Source organism: Canis lupus, chromosome 9, assembly GCF_003254725.2.
Source record: "Canis lupus dingo isolate Sandy chromosome 9, ASM325472v2, whole genome shotgun sequence".
In the NCBI taxonomy this organism is placed as follows: Eukaryota; Metazoa; Chordata; class Mammalia; order Carnivora; family Canidae; genus Canis; species Canis lupus.
Genome location: NC_064251.1, coordinates 24819576 through 24842283, shown reverse-complemented (window position 1 = coordinate 24842283; position 22708 = coordinate 24819576). Strand labels below are relative to the sequence as shown.

The window sequence follows — 22708 nt, the reverse complement described above, 5'->3', positions numbered from 1 at the left end:
TAGAGAAAGACAAATACCAAATGATTGCACTTATATGTGGAATCTAAACAACAAAAAACTCCAAATAAAAAATAAGTTCATAGATACAGAGCACAAATTGGTGGAACTAGGGGTAGCAACTAGGGGGTGGGTAAAATGGGTAAAGAGGGTCAAAGGTACAAAATTTCAGTTATAAAATAAATAAGTAATGGGGATCATATGTAGTAAGATGACTACAGCTAATAATATTGTGTTGTGTGTTTGAAAGTTGCTAAGAGTAGATCTTAAAAAGTTATCATCATATGAAAAAACTCTATAACTATGTATGGTGACAGATGTGTTAACTACTATGGTAACCATTTCACCATGTATACAAACAAATATGGAGGGGTGCCTGGATGGCTCAACCATGAATATTTACTTATGAATAAATAAGTAAACCTTTAAAAAAATAATGAAACAGGCATAAACTTAACAAAAGAAGTACAAGGCTTATAGAGAAAGAACTATAAAGCACTGCTGAAAGAAATTAAAGATCTAAATAAATGGAAAGATAACCCATGTTTCAGGGGACTTAATGTTGTTAAGATGGCAATATTCCTTAAGGTGAACTACAGATTCAACTTAATTCTTTTTTTTTATTTTTTTAAGATATTTATTTATTTATTTATTTATTTATTTATTTATTTATTTATTTATTTATGACAGAGAGAGAGAGAGAAGCAGAGGGAGAAGCAGGCCCCACGCAGGAAGCCCGACACGGGACTCGATCCTGGGACTCCAGGATCATGCCCCAGGCCAAAGGCAGACACCCAACCACTGAGCCACCCAGGTGTCCCTAATTCCTTTAAAAAAAAAGATTATTTATTTATTTGAGAGAGAGAGCAGGAGCTGGAGTGAGGGGCAAGGCAGGAGCAGGAGAGAAGCAAACTCCCCTATAAGCAGGAAGCCCAATGCAATGGGATGCAGGGCTGGATCCCAGGATCATGGGATCATGCCTGAGCCAAAGGCAGATGCTTAACCAACTGAGCCACCCAGGTGCCCCAGATTCAACACAATTCCTATTAAAATCCTATTTTTCTGTCTTTTTGGCAAAAATTGACAAGTTTAAAAAAAATTGACAAGTTTATCCTAAAATTCTTATGGAAATGCAAGGAACCCAGAGCAGCCAAACAATTTTGAAGAAGAAAACAAAATTACAAGCTCCAAATTTCAAAACTTACTACCAGTCAAAACAGAGTGGTACTGGCATAAGGATAATAGATATTTACTTCATGAGAAACACTTCTTTTTTATTTTTTAAAAGATTTTATTTATTTATTCATGAGAGACACACACAGAGAGAGAGAGAGAGAGAGGCAGAGACACAGGCAGAGGGGGAAGCAGGTTCCATGCAGGAAGCCCGATCCTGGGTTTCCAGGATCACTCCCTGAGCCAAAGGCAGGTGCTAAACCGCTGAGCCACCCAGGGATCCCCAACACTTCTTTTAAAAAAAATATTTTTTTAAAGATTTTATTTATTTATTCATGAGAGACACACAGAGAGAGGCAGAGACACAGGCAGAGGGAGAAGCAGGCTCCATGCAGGGAACTCAACATGGGACTCGATCCCGGGTCTCCAGGATCACACCCTAAGCAAAAGGCAGCGCTAAACCACTGAGCCACCTGGGCTGCCCGAAAGATTTTATTTTTAGGGGCTCCTGGGTGGCTCAGTTGGTTAGGTGTCTGCCTTTGGCTGGGATCATGATCCCAGGGCTCTGAGATCAAGCCTCATGTCAGGCTCCCTGCTCAGTGGAGGAGTCTGCTTCTCCTTCTCCCTCTGCTACTCCTCCTGATTGTGCTCTCTCCTTCTCTCTGTCAAATAAATAAATAAATAATCTTAAAAAAAAAGATTTTAAGTAATCGCTACACTCAATGTGGGACTCAAACTTACCACCCTGAAATCAAGAGTCACATGCTCTACTGACAGAGCCAGACAGGTGCCCTACATGAGAAACATTTCTTTGGGAAAACTGCAAATCCCTTTGAGGTGAATGAAGAGGATAGGGATTTTCCTTGTCATTCTGGCATGGGCAGGTAGAAAGAAGGACCATGACCGTGGCCTGAGCTAAAGGAGAGAATCTGGGGATTTTCAGTTAAGTTTCTAGGATAGTGACCAGGGATATGGGACGGAGCTTCCTATCAGGTGTCATTATGAGTAGTGTCAATCAGCATCAGTGAGTGTCAAGGGAGCCTGTCGTCAGCTAATGGGCACGGTAGCTGTGAGCAGAGGCCCACCATCCCCTGCACCACAGACTCTGCTCAGTCCCCCTGTGAACTCTGGAATACTTAAGCCACTCGGAGATCAAAGAGGAGGAAAATGCCTGGGGCCTCAGAGATGTGCAGACAGTGAGGGAGAAGATGAAGGCTTCCCCAGGTCTCTGTCTATAAAACAGTCTCTTTTCTCTTACCAATTAGAATCCGACTCTGAGGCCAGCCGGTCTCATCCCTGCTTTGCTCAGTCAACCTTCCCCATTAGTAAAATGGAGCTAATGATACCCACAGGCCATGTTGTCAGGGTGAAAGAGACCCTTTATAGTAGTGAGGAGTCTTGAAGCATTAAGAAAGCGGGGCCATCCTGGCAAAGGGCGGGGCGCCTGGGTGGCTCAGTGGTTGAGCGGCTGCCTTTGGCTCAGGTTGTGATCCCGGGGTCCTGGGATCGAGTCTTGCATCGGGCTCCCCACAGGGAGCCTGCTTCTTCCTCTGCCTATGCCTCTGCCTCTCTCTGTGTCTCTCATGAATAAATAAATAAAATCTTTTAAAGAGAGAGAGAGAGAGAGAGAGAAAGCAAGCAAACGTGGCCATCGGGAGGGATAAGTCTTGGGTTTGAACTGAGACGTGGTCTCCCTTCCCTCCAGGCTTGAGTCCAGGCAGGCGTCGCTTGCATCTGATGGCTCTGCGCTCACTCCTGCCCCTTGCTCCCCATCTTTTCTCCACACCACTGCCAGAGGTAACTTCTGAAATAGTGTCAGGTCACATCACCTGCTTACTTAAAAATCTCCGATGGGTTTCCACGGCTCTGAGGAGAAATCCACATTCCTAACCGCATCCCGAAAGATGGGGCTCCAGGGCTGGGGCTTCTGCCCTCTGCTCTGGCCCCATGACCTGCAACCCCCCCCACCCCCGCTCTACGTGGGTTTTGTGCACCTTCCAGAACCCACCTCAGGGCCTTCTGCCTGTGACACTCAGCCACCAGCTGCCACATGGCCATTCACCATACCTAAGGGTGCCACTCAAAGGTGACCTTAGGGCCAGTCACCCTCTTGGAGTGGTCTGCATGACTGTCACAGCCTGCTCCCCTGTGGCACTGTTCACCATGGGTCACGATTCTGCTCGGGTCTCAGGGTGGAGCATCCACTGGCTCCACTGCTAAATGCTGAGCCCTGGTCCCAGCGAGGAAGTAGACACGACGCCCCCGCAAGCAGACATTTGGTCAGCATTTGAAGGATGAATGAAGGGCCTGGCATGATTCCTGGCACGCAGCTGATGCTCCTATCGGTCACTTGATCTTGAACTGTCAGTGAATGGGGTGATTCGAGGAGATGAAGGGGCTTTTGACCACGTTCCCAGCTTTCTGGAATAGGATTCGAGAGAGAAGGCAAGGCCTGCTGACATTTTAAAAAGTACATAAGGAATGAGGTTTGGCTGTTGGAGTGGGTCTGGAGGGCTGCTCAGCAGGGAGGGCGGGAGCCCATGGAATGCACATTCCTCCCAGACAGTGAGCTCTCCTCCACCTCTGTCTCCAAGGAGGCTATTGGCCTTTAAGGGAAGACTGTGACAGGGGCTTCCATGAGTTCTGGAAGAGTGTTGCTCTAGGACAGTGTCATTACCTCACAGGACAGAAGGCCCAGTGTTTGCTGGGGGAGGAACAGGACACCCACTGATACCCCAGGCCTCGGTCAACCAGGAGAATGCCTGGAAGGGTAATCTCAAGGATCCTTAGAACATGCTGGAACAGTGGCACAGTCTTCAGAATTCCTGGAAAACTCCATCAGGACATCTGGTCTACTCAAAGGTGGGGTAGATGGGACTCTGATGCGGTGACCTGGAAGGGTTCAGGCAGCTTGCTGGCTACAGGGTGGGGGCCGGGACCCCCACCCAACCAGAATCAAGGGTAAATCTCCTCTTGGGGGTCTTCCAATTTTAGAGGACACCAGGGGTAAGTGGGGCTGGTAGGCCTTTGAGAGGGAGAAAGCAGGAACGCAGCAGGATTGGGGCTAAAACTAGATGTTCAGACAAGTATTTTTCCAACTGTGGGTTCTGATCGATTTGAGGGTCATGAAGTCAATTTAGTGGGTTGTTTAGCATTTAACAGGAAATAGGAGAGAGCATTGTATATAGTAAGTGCTCTTTCACTAAATGTGTGTGTGTACATGTCTAAATCACTGAAATATAAAATGTATTTCTTTTTTTTAAGATTTTATTCATTCATGAAAGACACAGAGAGAGAGAGAGAGGCAGAGATATAGGCAGAGAAGCAGGCTCCCTGTGAGGAGCCCGATGCAGGACTCCATCCCAGGACCCTGGGATCACGACCTGAGCCAGAGGCAGCCGCTCAACCACTGAGCCACCCAGGTGCCCCATAAAATGTATTTCTTACTGCGAGTTAGTTTTTTTTAAAAAGTTTGAAAGCCTCCACTCTTGAAAGGATAGGCGACACCATGAAGGATCATCCCACCCAAAGGGCAGGAGGTCAAGACCCAACTCAGGGAGGTAATCAGACCCTCTTTGATTTTGGGGGAAAAGCATTGGGTTTGGGGTCAGGCAGAGTTGGATTGAAATCCTGACTCTGCATCTTACTAGTTGTGTGTCTCTGGGCAAGATGTAATGTCAGTAATGCCCGCAGCGACCTCACTGGTGGTGATGACTCATCTAGCTGGGGGCTGGCCCCCCATAGAGTTAGTGATCTTCCTCTCCGGTGTCCCTGATGTTGGGGGTTCTCATGGGTCCTTGGGGCAGCAGCCACGGGAGGGCCCCTGTTCCTGTCCCCTCTGCCTGCCAAGCCGCAGGGCCCTTACCTGCCCGAGATTCCCCATCTCTGCCCCATCCCTCCCAGCCTCTGCCAGGGTGAAGAGGGGAAATAATGAGACAGCAGCCTATAGAAAGGAGATCCAGGAGAGGAAAAAGAAACAAGTTTTATTTAAGCCCCAAACACTCGGCTAGAAAAACCGGAAAGGAAAGAGAGCAGGGAAGTGAGAAGAAAAAGGACATTAAAAAAAGAGACAGAAAACACAGCAACCCTTTTCCATTTAGAAATTGTCAAGTTACACTGACAGGTCACAGAATATCCACAGAAGCCATCACTGCTACACCAACACGGGCCCTACGGGGTGGACGGGGCGGGGTGCGGAGCCGCAGCTCAGCCCGGGGGTGGGGAGACCCCAGCTGGGGCTCCCCGGCTCAGAGCCTCGGGCCGGGCAGGGGGGTGGGGGGGACTCCTGGGGAAACAGCATATCGTGGACGGGGCAGGAAAGGAACCCCCCCATGCGAGTTACACAGCACAGCGGGCGGGGGTGGGGGGCCGGGTACAGGGGTCCCCCCAGACGTCTTAGTTTTTCTTGGTCAAGCACACACTGATGGACGGAGCAGCGAGGCGCATGCAGCTGAGGGGCGGCGACGTGCTGCGGCCTTGGAGAGGGCGGGGCCGGCGGGTGGGGGGCGAAGCGAGCGCTGCAGGCACCAGGCACACACACGCGGGCACTCCCACACGCCTGGGTCTACGCCCGTGCACGCGCACACACACACACACACACACACACACACACACGCCCGCACACACAGGTCACATGCACCTCCGCGTACGGCCCTCTGTCCACGCGGCTCGCACGCACCCCAGTCTCTCAAGCCACGCACGTCTGCGCACGCGCGCACACACACACAGCACACGCCTTCTCACGTGCCAAGTGCCTCCGTACCAGCACGCAGGTGGGCACGGCCGATGCCCCTGCAGGGAACGCGCGCCCAGTGCGCATGCCTCCCTGCACACACGTGTGGAAGGTCACGCTGCGCACACACACACTTCCCTCCACGCGCGGACAAGTGGACCTGGGCCAATGCGCGCGCGCGTGCACGCATACACACACACAGGTTGCACACAACTCCATACAAACGCCTCTCAGCCCAGAAATGTGCAGGAGTCAACGGGAAAGAGAGATGCAAATCCCATTGGGCTCTAGGCTAGCGGGTGGGGTGGCGCCCTCGGCTCCCTCCGTCTGCCCCTGGTGGATGGACACCTCCTCCTCCCCCCACAAAGGGACATTCAACTCAGGACAAAGACGGTGGGACACACATTCAGGTCACAGGGCTGAGGGTGGGGGCAAGCGAAAAGTAGCAAGCAAAGAGTAATGGAGTGGAGGGAGGAGGGGGCACCACTCCCCCCTCCCCTCCCAATCAGGGGGGGTCTCTGTACAGCCAAATCAAACCAAACCATTTCACTGGACCACAGAAGCCAGGCCGATGTGCCCATCCTCTAGCCTCCCTCCGCTGCCAAAACAGCGGCCAGGGAGAGAGCGCCGTGGTTTTCTTTTTTTTTTTTTCTTTTTTAAATATTTATATATATTTATATTACGTATATTATATATATATAATATGTAAATATATTTTTAAAACAATATAAAATGTTAAGACACTTCACTTAAATGTAAAGAATTGTCTGCAATTAAAAGTAATTGCATCATTTATGAGGTCCTTTTTTTTTCCTATTTTCCAAGGTTTTTTTTTTTTTTTCAGGAGGGATTTTTTTTTCCTCTTGTTATTTTTCAAAAAGGCCTGCTTGCCTTTGTACAAAAATGATCCAAAGCTAGAAAACAAGGATGAACCGACAAAAAACAAAACAAAAAGAAGGAAATGAAGAAACACAACCCCAGTCTCCCCTCCCTCCCCAACCCTCAACAGTTCCCCTGGCTCCCCCCAAACACTGACCTTCCAGCCAGGCCCCAGGGACTAGGAGGTCCTGCCCTTTCAATGGCTCCTTCTTTCTGTGCTTACTCTGGGAGACTATTCCCAAACCCTCCCCTGTGCTTACCTCACTTTGTGCTCCAAATAGGAATCCTGCTAGCCGGGACCCTCCACTATCAGCCTCCTCATCCCCCACCCACATAACCCCCCTGCTGGCCCCTCATTGTGCCCTCTGGGGGCCCCCCCGGGGGCTGAGAACCAAAGCTGGTCTTTTCCTTCCCTTCTTGGGACCTGGTCACAAACCTCACTGCCACAGCCTCTGCAAGGCAGGCATCTACAGGGTCAGGGCCAGGGGCGCTGGCTGGCTGGTCAGGCCTCAAGGACCCTCAGAGATCTCACCAGGGGTCACCAGCTCCCCATTTAAATATCATCTCACCCCCTTCCCTGAAAATCCTCAAATCTCAAAGAGGATGGTTAAAGGTCAAGTCACCTGACCTTTGGGTCAGCGCTGTCCTCACTGCCCCCCCAACAGCCCCTCTCTGTTCCCCCTGCTGCCCTCACAATCAGACCCTTCCCCCCCCTCAGGCCCCCAAATCTAGTTTTCTAGGCCCTTCATCCTTGCCCACCCCACCCCCATTAAATAAGTTAATGTCATTTAAAGTGCTAAATTAGGAAACTGAAAGTACCAAATAGTCCTCCTCGGGGCTGCCCTCTTCCAGGGTGGGGACCCCAGTGTCAGGCTGGCCGTGCACAACCCACCGTCCAAAAGGGTCCCCCTGCTCCTCCTCGCTTGGCACAGGCTAGGCAGCTCCTCACCGCAAGAAGGGAGTCCCAGGGAGCCAACTCCTCTCCATGGACACACAGATTCAAAGGCCTCACAGCCACCCCAGGGCCCCTCCAACCCTGGCCTCCCTCCGCAGCCCACCCGTCCTGACTCCAGGCCCACACGGGGCACAAGCGGAAGTTGTGCAGAAGGGAACGGAAGGAAGGGAACGGAGCAGCAGAGTTTGGTCCTGTGGAGGTTGGGCAGCCGGGGCGCTTCCAGGGCGAGTCTCCCCGCCAGCCTGAGAGCGGGCTTGGTCCAACGTCCAGAGTCTCCTCCAGAAAGGCTTCCGAGGAAGGGGAGAGGGGTGTCTTGCCGCTCCAAGTCTCCGTGGCTCAGAGTTTGTTTGGAGTGCTCTCAGAAGAGAGTGTAGGGTACAGGAAATTTTAAGATGGATTTGGGAAGAAGCAGGTAAAGAGAGAAGGAAGGATGACAGGAGGCGGGCCAATTTGGAACAGGAAAGTCAAAGGAAGGTGGTGCATTTTGGTTTTTAGTTTTACTGTTTTGCTTAAAAAAAAAAAATTAAAAGTGAATCATTTAAAAAACCAAAAACACCAACAGAGGATGATGGGTGTAGAGGAGGGCCGTACCCGTGGCAAAGCCTTCCGAAGGTGCAGAGCATGGTGTGGGGGTAGCGTTGGAGATGAAGGGAAGAAGAGCAGGGAGAGGAGTGGCAGGGATGAGGAGGGGGACAGGCTGAGGCAGAGGTGGGTGGAAGCTTCTAGAAGGAAATGGAAGAATTCCTTGCCCCAAAGGAAGTCAATACAGGGATGGAGGTTCTGGAAGCCGTGGGCTTTTCTGAGACTGGGCTTGAGGTCTCATTTGACCCGCTCATCTCTTTAGATGGTTTAGTGGCCTGGAATAAAAACAGAGGTCATGGGTCAGACAGGAAGGGAGATCCTTCATGCTGGCCCCCAGCTGGTTTTAAAAAACCCCAAACCTTCACACATCCAAGAGAAAGTTAATGCAAAAGGAAGAAGCCAAAGGGGCATCTGGAGAGAGTGATCCCCTGAGATGGGGAGGAGGGGGCCACAGTGGGGGTGTGGAGTGGGGTGGGGTGGGGGGGTTTGGGGTGGGCATACGGTTGACTCAAAGGCTTGGGGACCTGGGTTATTGACAGGAAAGAGAGCAGGTGGAGGAGAGAGACTAGAGAAACACAAGGGGGGCTACACCCAGGTCAGGTAGACAGGGGAGATGGAATGGGGAAGGGAAAGGAGAAGTGGAACAGGCTAGCGGCCACAGGGGCACAGGCAGAGAGGGGAGTGGCCCCAGTCGGGAGTAGGTAGGCTCTTAGTCTCAACCCGCCAGCAGCCCAACCAGGCCCCTTCTGACCTCTGCAGGAGCCTGACACTAAGCAGAAGGTCTTGAGGGACAATGGGACAATGTGGGCAAGCTTGTCCTCCTGGGAGAGCACTTCTCTGAAGAACCCTCCCCTCCCCAACCAGATCCCACCTCCAAGCTGGAGGAAAACGCACTCATTGCATCCAGCCTCTGGCCCAAGGCAGGAAGCCCCGCTGCATCCCCTATAAATGTTCTTCCAGGTTCCAGCTGCACCTTGGGGGTTGCGGGTCATGGGAGATTACTCCTTCTCGGTGTGTGCTCTGCTCATTGGTCAATTCTGATAGTTAGAGACAGCCGCACCTCCCTCCACCCCTAGCATACACCCTGTGTCTATAATGGTTCTGGAAGTTTGTAGGGTTCCAGAGGAGGATGTGTCACAAATGTAGCTTCCAGGGCCTTTCCCCAGAATACATCTCTGGCCCAGGCTCAGGAATCTGCATTTTAGGTAGGCACCCTAGGTGACCCTGCTGCACACATAACTTTGAGAACCACTGGGCTGGGGCTGCACAGATCGGATTTCTGTGTATTCACTGCCTGCTCCCCTCTCCCTTGCCTTGCATAGCTACAAGTGGGATTACTGAACAGTCTTGATTAAAAAAAAGAAAAAGAGAAGAAAAGAAAAGAAAAAAAAAGAAGATGAGAGGGGAGGGGAGGGGAGGGGAGGGGAGGGGAGGAGAGGAGAGGAGAGTAGAGGAGAAGAAAGGAAAGGAAAGGGAAGGGAAGGGAAGGGAAGGGAAGGGAAGGGAAGGGAAGGGAAGGGAAGGGAAGGGAAGGGAAGGGAAGGGAAGGGGAAGAGAGCGCATCACCAGTCACCTCCTGCAGCTCTGGTCTGGGCAGTGTGGCCCCCTTTCCCATCCCCAGTTACCACCCATTGCTGGGTGGGCTCTATTGGGTGCCTGATGGTGGGGAAGGCACATGGTGCCTCCAGCGGTCAGCGAGGGCAGGACAGAGACCTGGGACCCCTGGGAGTGAGGGCAGCCACACAGAGGGTGGGGAGGCCGGATGATTGGACAGCAGGACCATCTGACAAGATGTATCAGGGCTGGGACAGATTTCTTTTTTTTTTTTTAAACATTTTTTAAAAAGATTTTATTTATTTATTCATAGAGACACACACACACAGAGAGAGAGAGAGAGAGAGAGAGAGAGAGGGGCAGAGACACAGGCAGAGGGAGAAGCAGGCTCCACGCAGGGAGCCCGACATGGGACTCAATCCCGGGTCTCCAGGATCACACCTCAGGCTGCAGGCAGCGCTAAACCGCTGCGCCCCAGGGGCTGCCCTGGGACAGATTTCTTAGCCCCAGTAGAAGAGGAGGGGTCCGTGGTTTCACGTCTGCTCCAGGCCCCAGATCCCTACATCCCTGGGAATCTGCTACCATCCCAGCCCTGGATCATGAGCATGACATCTAAGGGCCTGTTCTCTATAGTATAAGGCACTGTTGCATCCCCTATCTCGGAACTTTCTTCCCCCCAGTTTTGGTGTCTCTGGTTCCCCTTCTCCTTGTCACTGTCAAAGGGAGCTTTGAGCCCCAAATGTTAGAACCACGTGATGAGAGAAAGGCCCCTGCCCAGCCCTTGGTGCTGACAAATGTACAAATGGATGAAGACAGAGTACAACAGAGGACGACGGGGACTCTCCCTCACAGCGCACTCTGGGGCTTTCCCGGGTCTTTCCACACCTGGTGTTATGTGACCTCAGAACACTGCGGCTGGCTTTCATCTCCACTGTACAGATGAGAGGAGAGCCAGCAGGAGGCAAGGACTTTGACCAAGTTCACAGCCTGAGCTGATGGGAACGGTGTCCGGGCCCAGAGGACAGAGGGCCAGGTGACCCAGGGTGGCTGCAGCAAATTGAGGGTGTGGGGCAGAGAGCACCAGGAGAGCTGAGGGAGGAACCCAGGCTGCCCACGGAAGTGCCCTGCAGCAGGTGAAGGACTGGATTATCTCACCTGGCGGGGAGCAGTGGGCATGGGTTTGAAGTGGGGGGAGGATGACATAATCAAATCTGCGTTTTACAAACATCCCTTCCTCTGTGCTCGCTTAGGCAGCACCTACACAAACATCCCTCCCCAGCCCGCAGGTCTGGGAAAATAGGTTAGAGGTGATAGAAGTGACAGGGAGACCGTAGAAGGCCATGCATTTAGGTAATGAGGCAGAGGGTGAATTTTATTCCTGCTTCTTTAAGACATTTCCACAAGGAACATATATTACTTTACTAGGGAGAAAGTGCTTCTGTAAAGAAAGTGAAAGCGAGAGGTATGGCCGGGCCGTGGGACTGGCGTGGAGAGAACCGTGTATCGTAGGTGGTGAGGAGGAGCCACCAAGCCTCCCCAGTGCGGGTGGATGCCCCGGGGGTGGGTGACATTCTCTGAGGGGTAGACTTGGGCTCAGAACAGAGACCCGGGCAGGGCCAGATGGCCCCTGGTGCCCCAGGAGAGGAGTGTGTGGTATGGGGAGCAAAGAGGCCCAGGAGGAAGCGGGGTGCAGTGACATGAGGAGCCATGCAGAGAAACACCGAGAAAGGAGTCAGGAGGGTCAGGGTGAGGGCTGGCCAGGGAGGAGAGGATAGCAAGGAGTAAAGGACCTACACAGCTCCCGTGTGTGTGTGTGTGTGTGTGTGTGTGTGTGTGTGTGTGTGTGTGTGTTGAGGGGCAGGGTCTGTACCACTAAGAAGGGTACAGAGAGGTGGGGAGGGCTCCATGACCGTGGGTAAAGCCTCAGTTTCCCCATCTACTGAGCGGGGATCATAAGGACTTTCCTCAGGGTGGTGTGAATGAGAAACGAGAGAACATGTGTCTGGCACAAATGAGCGCCCTGTGAATGTCAGCTGCTGTTCTGGACATGAAGGAGGGGCCAGTCCAGACAGGATGAGGGGAACTCGTGCACTGTGGAGCAAGACAGGGCTGGGGTGGGATTGTACGTGATGTCTGGGGGCCCACGAGGAAGATGGTGGGCCAGCTGGGAGCTAGTGAGGAGAGCTGGTCCGGGGCGGGTGGGGCCTGGATGTCTCCTCTCCACGCGTGCCTCTGGGGAACCAACAGCCCAGGGCTGTCACAGGACCATGGGTGGGAAGGGCTTGGTGGTTCCCAGGGCCTGTCCTGGCTCTGATGCCACCTTCCTGTGTGCCTTTCGGAAGCCTCTTTCCTTCTCTGAGCTGTCCCCTCATCTGTAAAAAAGGTAGCTGGACTTGCCATCTCTAACCTCCTGCTTCTGAGCCTAGAACCTTCTTCAGGTCACAGCATCTGGAGATCGCACAGCGCCCACTCCCACCCCAGCACCCACAATAGGCCTGGCATGCAGGAGCTGCTCAGAAATACTTACTGAACCAAATGAGTACACAAAAGGTCTCTCTCAGTATCTAGGCCCAGGGACCACCCTGTACCTTCTGACCCAGCCACGCAGGGGGTTACAGGACAGAAACACCCACAGGTGAGGCTGTCAACTCTGTACACTGGCCCCAAGCCCGCTGACTAAATCTGAAAGAGGGTATAGTACCCTTGTCATTCCCACCCCACTGAGATCCCCTTCCTCTCCCCACTGACATCAATGGAACCCACCAAAGCCCAAACAATGAAAAGCAGATGCAAAATTGGTTTCTCCCTCAGCGGGGAGATGGTCTGAGAGCCAAGAGGGAGGCCAAATGAGAGTGGGGTAGGGGCAGAGAGCAGGGGGCTGAGAGCAGGGAGAGGAAGCAAAGCAGAGCAGAGCAGAGGCAGGAAGACAAAGGGACTTCGAAACCCTCTCTCCCATCCCAGGGCAGGCCCGGCCTTGGAAGGCATCGGGCCAGTGGGGACATAAATCCTCTGGGTCCCCCTCCTCCAGGAGCAGCTGGGGAGAGGGCCTTCTGTGACCTGAGTGAGGGTAAGGAAAGGAGAGTGTCCTGGTTGAAAATACATATTCCAAACCAGATCCTGAGTGCTGGGGCTGGCAGGAGGAGGGAAAAGATGGCTCGGGGGACCAGAGGGGCCATCCTGGCAGGGAGGTCGTCTCTGGGCAGCTGGCAGGTGCCCAGAACACAGCCTTGCAGGGGAAGGGGAGGGGCCTGGGTGGGCCAAGCCCCGCCCACCCCACCGGGTTGCCTACCTGCTGCTGGGCCTGGATCCTCATGTACTCTGCCCTCTGCTTGCCATGCTTGCCTTTGTCGGGGCTGCCTGCCTGGCCCTGGACCGCCTTCAGCCGAGAGGCCCCTGGAGTCACCACCTTCATGGGTGGCACGCTGCCACCACCGCTCTGCAGGAAGAGAGACAGGGTGGGGGTTGGAGGTGGGATGGCACCTGAATCCTAGGTGTCGGGTGGGGTCTCTGGGGCTGGAGGCTCCTCAATGGGCCCTTTGAGACCTGGAGACCTTTGCACCTCCCTGGCTCCACATCCCAGGCCAGGACTCAGGTCCACTCTCTGAGACCAGGGTTAAGGCCTCCCTTCAGAGGGGACAGCCACCCGTATCCCCCAGCCAGGTTCCCAGCAGCTCCCCAGTGAGGGCTCTTTGGTGGTTTCCTTGAGTAGCCCAGGAGCAGCAGGTACCCTTCTGGGGGAACCACTTCTAAATTGAGAGTCCCTGCCATCACCCCCACTCCTGACAAGGTACCCTTTCTTGGGTCTCACAGAGCATGCCTGAGATCTGAGGGGGTCTTTATAATGGCAGACAGAGTGGGACTGGCAGCCCTGGACCCCCATCTTCCTCTAATTGGGAGGATGGGGGTAAAGTCTCCCTACAGATTTGACAAGTCTGGCTCCTCCAAAGCACCCCAGGTACCACCCTGCCCAGAAGGACTCTGGGGATTCAGAGGCGCAGACAGAGAAACGACAGAGGCAGAAAGTCGGACAGGAGTTGGGGGGGGGGAAGTGTGGGGCTGGAAAAGGAGGAGAGAACTTTATTTGTTGGTTTAGAGATACAGAGCAGAGGGGAGAGGACCTGGTCCCTGGCAGGGCTGGTTGGGCCGATCCCTGGGGAGGCCGGCTTCCCAGCCCCCCGGGGCTCTGCCTGCAAACCACACCCGGTGCCCGGGCTCCCAGGAGGCTGGCAGGAGCTGAGGAAAGGCCGGTGGGAGGAGGGGGCTGGCGTGGTGCTCCTGCAGCCCCCCACCTCCTCCAGCTCTGAGGACTGAGACTGGAGTGTGAAGGCAGGAGGAGAGGCTAGGGAGGAGGCAGCCACCTGGGGACCGGGTGGCAGGGGCAGGGGGCTGCCAGGGAGCCCCACGGCGAGGGCAGTGCCCATCTGGCTCAGGGTGGCTTCCAGCTCCCGGAGCGTTTCCTCCAGGCTGTCCATTCGCTGGGTGGCAGCGCCTCTCACTGTGCAGCCTAGGCCACCAGTGGGCTGGCCCCTGGGCTCCCCACTGCAGGATTGGGTGTCCCGGCCGGTGTCCTTGGCGGTCTCCTCTGGGTGGGTCTCAGCAGTGGGGGGCTCCTGAGTCCCATCAGGGGCTGGTCTCCAAGGACACTGAGCCCCGGGTCCTCCCTCCTCCGGGGTACAGCTCTCTGTCCCCAGTCTCTTCAGAGCAGTCCCTTCTGTGTCAGGCGCCAAGCTGCTCCTAGGCTGGGAGGCCCTGGCCACCACCTCTGGCAGGGCCCGGGCACCATCACAGCCCCTCCCACTGCCAGGCAGGGTCCGGGGGCGCGGAGTGGGAGTTGTCCTGGGACCAGCTTCCTCGGGTCTGGCCTCTGGTGGTGAGGGAGGGTTGGGGGTACACTCTGTCAAGATGATCTGGGGGACGCAGAAGGCCCTGGGGCTTGGGGCAGCCTGGGGGGAGAAGAGAGATGAGGGAGAGTCTGATCCCTGCAAACCGAATCCCCTGAGCTAGGATGAGGGTTTACATGGGTGAGCCCAGTCCATTCCTTTCATAGATGGGGAAACCGAGGCAGGTGAGTGGGGTGACTGAGTTTCCTTAGCAAGAGGCAAAGCCAGGACTAGAATTCAGGCCTCTTCCCACCCCATGCTATGGTCTCCCACTTTTTGGCAGAGACACTGGTCCCCCCGTAGCACAGACACAGGTTTACCTCTCACTGCCCGTGTGAAACTCTGGGAGCCCAGGGGCACTCCCAGGAGTCTGCCCATCTGTGCAACAAGGTAACAAAAGCATGGAGTTGGTGGAGAATTTAGTGAGCTCACATGGGCGTGTGCTCAGAACAGTGTCTGGCATATTGTAAGCACCTGGCAAATGTCAGTTAGCTCTTTATCAAACTGACCTGAGTGGCTTCTGGCCTCAGAGGGTAGGGGCTGTCACCCTCACCTTAGGCCAGAGACTTCTGGTTCCCTCATCCCCTACTTCTGGAGCTTTTCCAAGGGCTTCACAGCCACAAGGGGAGGGACGAGGTCCCTCTGCTGCACACATGCTCGGTAAAGCTAGAGCAACTGCTCTTGTGGAGCATCACCTGCTCTGGCTTTGGGGGGCTCCACCCACTACCCCCCAAATTGAGTGAATTCTAGTCTAATTCAGACCATATGTCTTCATCTTTAGTCTTTACTATGACCCATGAAATGGCTACTGCTCTTATGGTTCCCACTTTACAGATGAGGAAACTGAGCGTGGGTGTCACGTGATTCACTCAAGGTCACTTATCCACAGTTAGTGGCAGAGCCAGGATTTGAACCCAGGCAGTGTGACTCCAAGTCCAGAGTTCTTTCCACTAAAAGGAGCCATGAGGATATTCCAGGGAGGTAGCTGGGACCTCAAGCCCCCCTCCCAAAGCCACCCACCCAGCCCTGCCACCTGCTTACCTGGATGGAGGTGGAGGGTGCTGACTGGGAAAGCAGAGAGGCGACCCATGCCTGCCCAGCTCCACTGCCCGATGGCGCCTCTGGACGCAGAGGGTAAACCAGCCCGAAAGGCCAGCAGAGGGGCTTTGCCCACTGGACCCCCTCAGGATTGACTCCCAGGGGCCAGAGAGAGGCAGGGGTGGGTGCGGTAAGCCAAGGCACCAAGGGCACAGCTAGCCCAGGGGGCACCCCTTGCACACTGCTCATCCCCAGACAGCTCCTTGGACTGCCCTGTGCCCATCTTTTGCCCAGCAGACAGTCTTGTCCACCTGTCTGCTCCTCCTGGCAAGGGAGTCAAAGCACCACCAAGCCTCAAGCCAGGTCAGAAATTAGGTGTCGGGCAGCATGGAGCCCGCTGTGGGCCAAAGAGAACCAGACAAGGCAGGTGAGCACATGCTGGGGGGCAGTGGGGGGGCACGGGGGCTGCCCTCCCCAGAGTAGAGGCCCTCCTGCCCCAACCTGACTAGGAAGAGGGAGAGATCCCCAGACCACCTCCCCCAGTTCCCCTTCCCCAAGTGCAGTCCCCTGGGGGTGCAGACGTCAGGTCCACCCCAACATTCCCAGGAAAGGATAAAGAGAAAATTAAGTGCAGCAGGACAGTAGCAAGGACTGAAGTTAGAGAGAAGGTACATCTTCCCCATGCTGAAAGACAGAACCAGCAGCCAAGGAAGGGCATGGCTTCCTTCTCCAGGACTCCTGACCACTGGGGCCATGGCAGAGAGGGAGGCTGTAAATGAGTCTTTCTCCTGGGGTGTCCCGGCCCCCAGTGCAAGGCATAGATTCTAGTGGGAGAAACGGAGCCCCACCAGGCACTGGCGGCAGAGGAGGGGGTTCGGGGGCAAGGGCTCAGGACAAAGTCAGATTTTGAGTTGGCCTAAAGTCATGTAGTGAGCTGGACCCGAGCTCCAATCTTGGACCAAGACAACACCCAGGCTCCGGGGCAGACCTAAACTCTGGCTGTGGATTGGAACAAAATACCCAACTCAGAATTAAGCCTGTAAGAAAATGCGGACACAGGACACCTGGGTGGCTCAGAGGTTGAGCATCTGCCTTCAGCTGAAGGCGTGATCCCGGGGTCTGGGGATGGAGTCCCACATCAGGCTCCCTATGGGGAGCCTGCTTCTCCCTCTGCCTATGTCTCTATGTCTCTCATGAATAAATAAATACAATCTTAAAAAAAAAAAAAAGAAAAGAAAGAAAACGCGGACACGGTGGGTGTGCCGCCAGGTACCAGCCTGCTAGAGTCTCAGAGAGGGAGAAGGCAGGAAGGGTTATGCACCTGCCCTCGGAGCTGGGGAGGGGGGAGGCTGTGGCAGTGGTGGGATTTGGGGAGGTGACCGGCATGTTAGCAGGTTAGCGTGAGAGGTGAGGAGAGGAAGGTGTGGAGGCACAGGCAGAGAGAGAGCCGTGAGAGGTGGGGGGCAGCCCGTTACCTTCCATGTGGGGCCCTGGGCTGAGCCCCGAGGGGGCCCCAGGTCCTGGGGTGCCAGCAAGGTGGGGATCGGCTGGCGGCGGGGCGTGGGGGGGAGGGAAGACACTGAGCTTCTCTCAAACACCTGGGGAGCAGAAGGTGGGGGCAAGTTTGGAGAAGGGGGCACAGGGAGGACAAGGGTGCTGGCCTGTGGCCCACAGGGAGGAACCCCAGCCTTACTCCTTGGCCCCTCACCAGGCTCACTGGCCACTCTGCCCTCCGTCTTGTCTCTTCCTCCAGAGGCCTAGGTGGTCAGCGTCTCCAGCCACTTGGGGAGCAGGGCTGAGAACACTTGAGTGTGGGTGACTTACAGCATGGGGTGAGGGCACCTGAAGGTACTCAGGTATCAGGGTGTTACAGCACTCTGTTCTCAGAACACTCAGGGGTGGCTGTGTGAGAGCACAGAGGGTCTCGGGGCAGTTGTGGGGTCCCAGAGACTACAATAAGGAAAACTCAAACCTGTAAAGAGGGACTTCAGACCCCGTCCCCCCACTTTACAGTGGCAGAGAAATGGAGGCAAGAAGGACAGTTCCCACACAGGCCAGCCTTCTGCTGGAGCCCAGGTCACCTCTCACAGGGTCAGCTTGGTGGGCAAGAGAGGAGGGGCCTGGCTGAGGACTTGGGGAGCCAGGCATGCCCCTGACCCACCTCTAGCTCGGCGATGATGCGGTCCTCATCGTCCTCATCTTTGATGGCAGAGGCCATGATGGGTGGCGTGGAGGCTGGGCGGGCCACTTCGGACACCGTTCGGCGCAGCTTCACTTGGGGCTTCTGCACCTCCAGCTCCTCGGACTCGGCTTTCTGCAAGGCCCAGGCCCCGGTCAAGACCAGGCTCTGCAGCCCCTCCAGCACCAGCTCACCTCCTGGGCCCCACCCGTTCCAGACTGGCTCCAGCCCGACCTCCTCATCAGCACACTCCTCAGTCCCCTGCCAGCTGGCCCCCTTCCCAGGGTGGGAGCCCCACCCAGAAGCAGAGGTACCACTGGCCAGCCCCCTTCTTTTCTTCTGCCCCATGGGGTCTTCAGAGGCCACCTCGGGTATCCCATGGCCTAGGGTGGGCTTGGTACCTTGATGAAGGCCGAATCCTTCTTGCTGGTGACCACGACCTCTCCTGTGCGCGTGGTGGTGAGGCCGTGGGAGGAGGGGAAGCTCCGGCGGGGAGGGGGCGGCGGGGGCGACTTGGAGGGCTTCTCCGTGCGGTACCGAGGCACTGTCAGCTCATCTGTGGGCAGCCAAGGGGCTGGGGGTCAGGGGGTCCTTGACCTCACAGTCCATGCACCAAGGTGATGAAATTTGCTTCCTCCTCCAGGGAGGATAGGGGAGGGAAGCTCAGGGAAACGACACGGCCCCTCCTCTTTCCTCCTCCTCCTCCTCCTCTCTCATCTCCCCTTGGAACCCATGTCTAGCACTTCTCTTAGTGCTTCTCTTAGACCCAAAGTGCGGTCAGTGAACAGGACCAGCAGCCCAGCAGCACCTGCGAGCTCGTTAGAAATGCGGAAGCTCGGGTCTCACCCTTGGTTGCTGAATCAGAATCCACATTTTGACAGATTTCCAGTGATTTTGTGCATACACTCACTCAGAAGCGCTGCCTTAATCCATCTCTTTTCCTCTGCCCCTCTGCTGCATCTCTGCACTCTTCTCTGTCTCTTCTCCATCTTGCAAGAGCCTGACCCAACCCCCTAGGCTCTCCCTGCTCCTTTCCCCAGGGGTGGGGGTGGTTTCCAGGGCAACCTACAGAAAAGTCACTCAAACCTGACACTCCTCTGCCTTTGAGCCTCCTGGTTCCCAATGACCCCAAACCATGTGCAAACTCCTCCGCTCAGCACCTTCCACGACTGCCCATTTTCAGCCTCAGCTCTGCTAGCTACTTCCCAGCCTGAACCTCGCTTAACAACACCAAACACATCCCTCCAGGCACTTGCACGTGCTGCTACTCTCTAAAATGCCCTCCCTCACTGTCCAGGGAAAGGCCCACTTGTTTTCAAGACTCCAAGGCAACGTGACCCCCAGTGGGCAGTGCTCCCCACCCTCTCAGGGCCTCCTGTAGGACTGCAGGCCACTGCCACAGTTAGCACCTGCATCCTCTTTCTGGTTTACACACTGAGTAGGGCCTGGGACAGATCATTTAGCTATGCTGAGCCTTAGCGTCCTCATCTGCAAGATGGGAATAATGACTGTATCTGCCTCCTGGGGTTGCTGCAAAATCGTAAGGATTTCTATATACAATGCATCTGGAGTAGCCTGTCACCTAAGCACACGATAAAAATGTTAGTATTACACTAAAACCTCCTTGAAAATAAGCAGTGTCTTGTTTCCTTATCTCTGGCAATCAGCATACAGTAGGTGCTTAACAAATACAGATAGCAGGATGATAATTGTTATTTCTGGTTGGATTTCTGCTTCCCCTGTGGGCTGGCAGGCTCAGCAGGAACAGAAATCATATCCATGAGGACCGGCACCGTTCCCCGTCTTGCCACAGCCTGGTGCAAAGCATATGCTCGGTCACAATGTACAGGCGGTGACTCTTGGTCCCCGACTGGCTCCTCCTCCGTGTGGGCCTCTCAGCAGCAGTTAGGGCAGTGGGAAAAGCCCCATGTGGAGTCCAGCTCTACCCTGTCCTCTGGGTGTCCCTACAGCAGCTGAGGGTCAGGCTGCTGATGCCCTAGCATCTCCCTTCTCTGGCAGTCTGACCACACAGATTCTCACACCCAGGTACCTCCCCCAACAACCTGAGAGCTCCTGAAGATGGGGCTCTCCTCCTCTGGGCTCTTCAGTCCCCCACCTCTCCCCATACCTGAGCCCCTCCTTCCACTGGGCTCCGTTCGAGGGGCTGCCTTCTGGCCGTGGGGGACCTTGGGAGGCTTGTGGTCAGGGGTGGGGGCCAGGCCTGGGTGGGCCTTGCTCGCACAGTCTAGGTCAGGGATGGCCTTCAGCAGCTCCGCCTGTGTCTCCTCCAGCAGCCGGTTGATGTCCTTGGCGCTGTACTGGGTCAGGGCTGCCCGCTTCTCCTCCCAGTCCCGTTCAGCAGCCTTGAGAGGAGGAGCAAGAGTCAGCACTGAAGCAGCGGCCCGGCTTGGACTCTGGGCATGCAGCCCCTTCCCCCAGCCACACATGCCAGGAATGGAGAAGGAAGGTTGGCCCAGCCCCCAGGAGACCCTCAGACTTCTTGAGTATTCTATGCTCTCCCTGTTAGGTCCGGAATGCCACCTTCATTAGCCCCATTTTGGGACATTCTATTCTGTTTCATTGACCACACGGTCTATTCTTAGGCCAACATCACACTGCCTTGATTGTTAATAGTGGTATAAAATGTTTTTCTGTCTGGCAGAACTAATGTCACCATCATTGTGCTCCTCCAACATCCTCCTCCTCCCAGGAAAAAGTATCCAGTCTAGGATGGTGGTAAGAATGTGTGAGCCTAGCTCATGCCCCCCACCCCCGTCTCAGGCCCAGCACCTCAACAGACACAGCCTTGTCCACGCTTCTCTTGCCAGCAGCATCCAGGCCTTTGGTAGGGTTGCCCCCCTTGGGAGTAGGAGGGGCTCCCTCGGCCGGGCCACTCAGCTCATGGAGGTTCAGTGGAGGGCTAGGGGGTGCCATTTCGAAGTCCAAGTTCTTGCTGAAGTCCGTTTCAGCCGTCACCTTCTTGGGGGACTGATTCAGGAGGTTGTTGGGGGGTGGCCACACCCCCTCATCCACTTGCCTGGGGTTGGGAGAATTAGGAGCAGCTGTGAGGCCCTGAGCGTTGACAGCCCCATGCAAGGGAAGCCTGGCCTGGGGGAGGTAGAGGGTGAGCAGGGCCCTGGGATCTTGCAGGACAGAGGGAGGGGCCTGGGAGGAGTGACTGCATCCAGCGGAAGAGAGAGCCAAGTCTGTACCCTGCCAGGGGTCATAGGTCAGAGTGGAGGTAGAGATCCAGTTGGCGCATCAGTGACCTCTAGAGGAGTCAGGGTAAGGGGTCAAGCTGATCTATCCATCTATGCCCAGCGTGTGACCTCATGGGAAATCGGAGGTCCGAGATTAAGAGGTCAGGGAGAGAAAGACCTTCGGATCTGGGCCAGCATGTCCGTGACCCCACGGCAGCGTTTGAGTAGCCCGTCCAGGCGCTGTGGCTCCTCCTTCAGGAACTTCACTGCCTCCACCTCCACACGCAGTACTACCCGCATCTTGCTCTGCAGGCCTGGGAAGTGAGCTGAGGGGACCAGGAAGAGTGAGCTGGGGAGGGAGCAGCTCCGAGAGGATGGGGAGGAAGGGCAGCAGGGAGGGCAGTGTCTGGGGGGTGGGGGTGCAGCAGGGACTCCCGCCCCGGGACCACATGCCACTCGCTCGCTCGCTCGCTCGCTTGCTTGCTTGCTTGCCCGCCTGCCAGGACGCTGGCCTCACCCTTGAGCTCAGTCAGGGTCTCCCCGAGCTGCTTCAGCACCAGCGCCTTCTCTTCCAGCTCTGGCCCAGGTACCAGCCGGTGGTTGTGGGACACATCCCGCTGGATCTTCTCCACCGACTTCTCCAGGTCACTGCAACCAGAGAGAGACCCTCTCAGCCCCTCTGGCCCCAGCCCAGCCCCCTGAAATTGGGCAAATGGGAAGAAATCAGGACATCAGTTAGATCAAAATTAAAAGCCATCCACTGGGTCACCTGGGTGGCTCAGTTAAGCATCTGCCTTTAGCTCAGGTCATGATCCCAGGGTCCTGGGATACATACAGCCCCACATTAGGCTCTCTGCCCAGCAGGGAGTCTGTTCCCCACCTCCACGCATGCACATGCTCTCTCTCTCAATAATAAATAAAATATTTGTAAATAAATAAATAAATGCCATCCATCAGGCTCCATGCCCAAATGAAATCAGAAATGCCAAACCCCAGAGATAAGACTTCAGACGAGTTCTTTAATAGGTGTCTTGGGTTCCCCCACCTTGCTGTCAAAGTTCTGGTCTTTAGCAACATCAGCCCAAATATCTCTCCCTATAACTTGCATCCTCTGGTTCTCATTCTGCCAAGGAAGCAGGAGACAACCCAGCAGCCTTTCAGGGAACTGCAGGCAGCTGTGTGTGCCCCTACAAAGTCTCGCCCCTTGAGGGGTGGCACCACTTTTCTCAAATAATCCACTCAGCCTCTTTCCTTGAAGACAAAACTGCTTTCAAGTGTTAAAGGGTTTATGCTGAGCGTCTACCATTTTAAAACCCACATCTTTTTTTTTTAATTTTTTTAAAATTTTTATTTATTTATGATAGTCACAGAGAGAGAGAGAGAGAGGCAGAGACACAGGCAGAGGGAGAAGCAGGCTCCATGCACCGGGAGCCCGATGTGGGATTCGATCCCGGGTCTCCAGGATGGCGCCCTGGGCCAAAGGCAGGCGCCAAACCACTGCGCCACCCAGGGATCCCAAAACACACATCTTTCTAAAAT

The 22708-nt window shown here is 55.0% G+C and overlaps 1 protein-coding gene across 22 annotated transcripts in view; it reads right to left on the bottom strand.

The window, feature by feature from the left end:
• Positions 1 to 5127: 5127 nt before the first annotated feature.
• SRCIN1 (SRC kinase signaling inhibitor 1) overlaps positions 5128 to 22708 on the bottom strand; it is a 69593-nt gene continuing 52012 nt past the window's right edge. For 11 of the 22 annotated variants that reach the window (XM_049114752.1, XM_049114754.1, XM_049114751.1 and 8 more), the window contains 8 exons: positions 21687 to 21817; positions 21348 to 21495; positions 20760 to 21006; positions 20098 to 20332; positions 18371 to 18525; positions 17952 to 18104; positions 17266 to 17388; positions 13318 to 14815 (listed from right to left, as the gene is read on the bottom strand). In XM_049114752.1, coding sequence (XP_048970709.1) covers positions 13859 to 14815; positions 17266 to 17388; positions 17952 to 18104; positions 18371 to 18525; positions 20098 to 20332; positions 20760 to 21006; positions 21348 to 21495; positions 21687 to 21817 — 2149 coding nt within the window. In that variant the 3' untranslated portion in view covers positions 13318 to 13858. The other 11 variants (XM_049114758.1, XM_049114755.1, XM_049114756.1 and 8 more) reach the window with 5 other exon arrangements.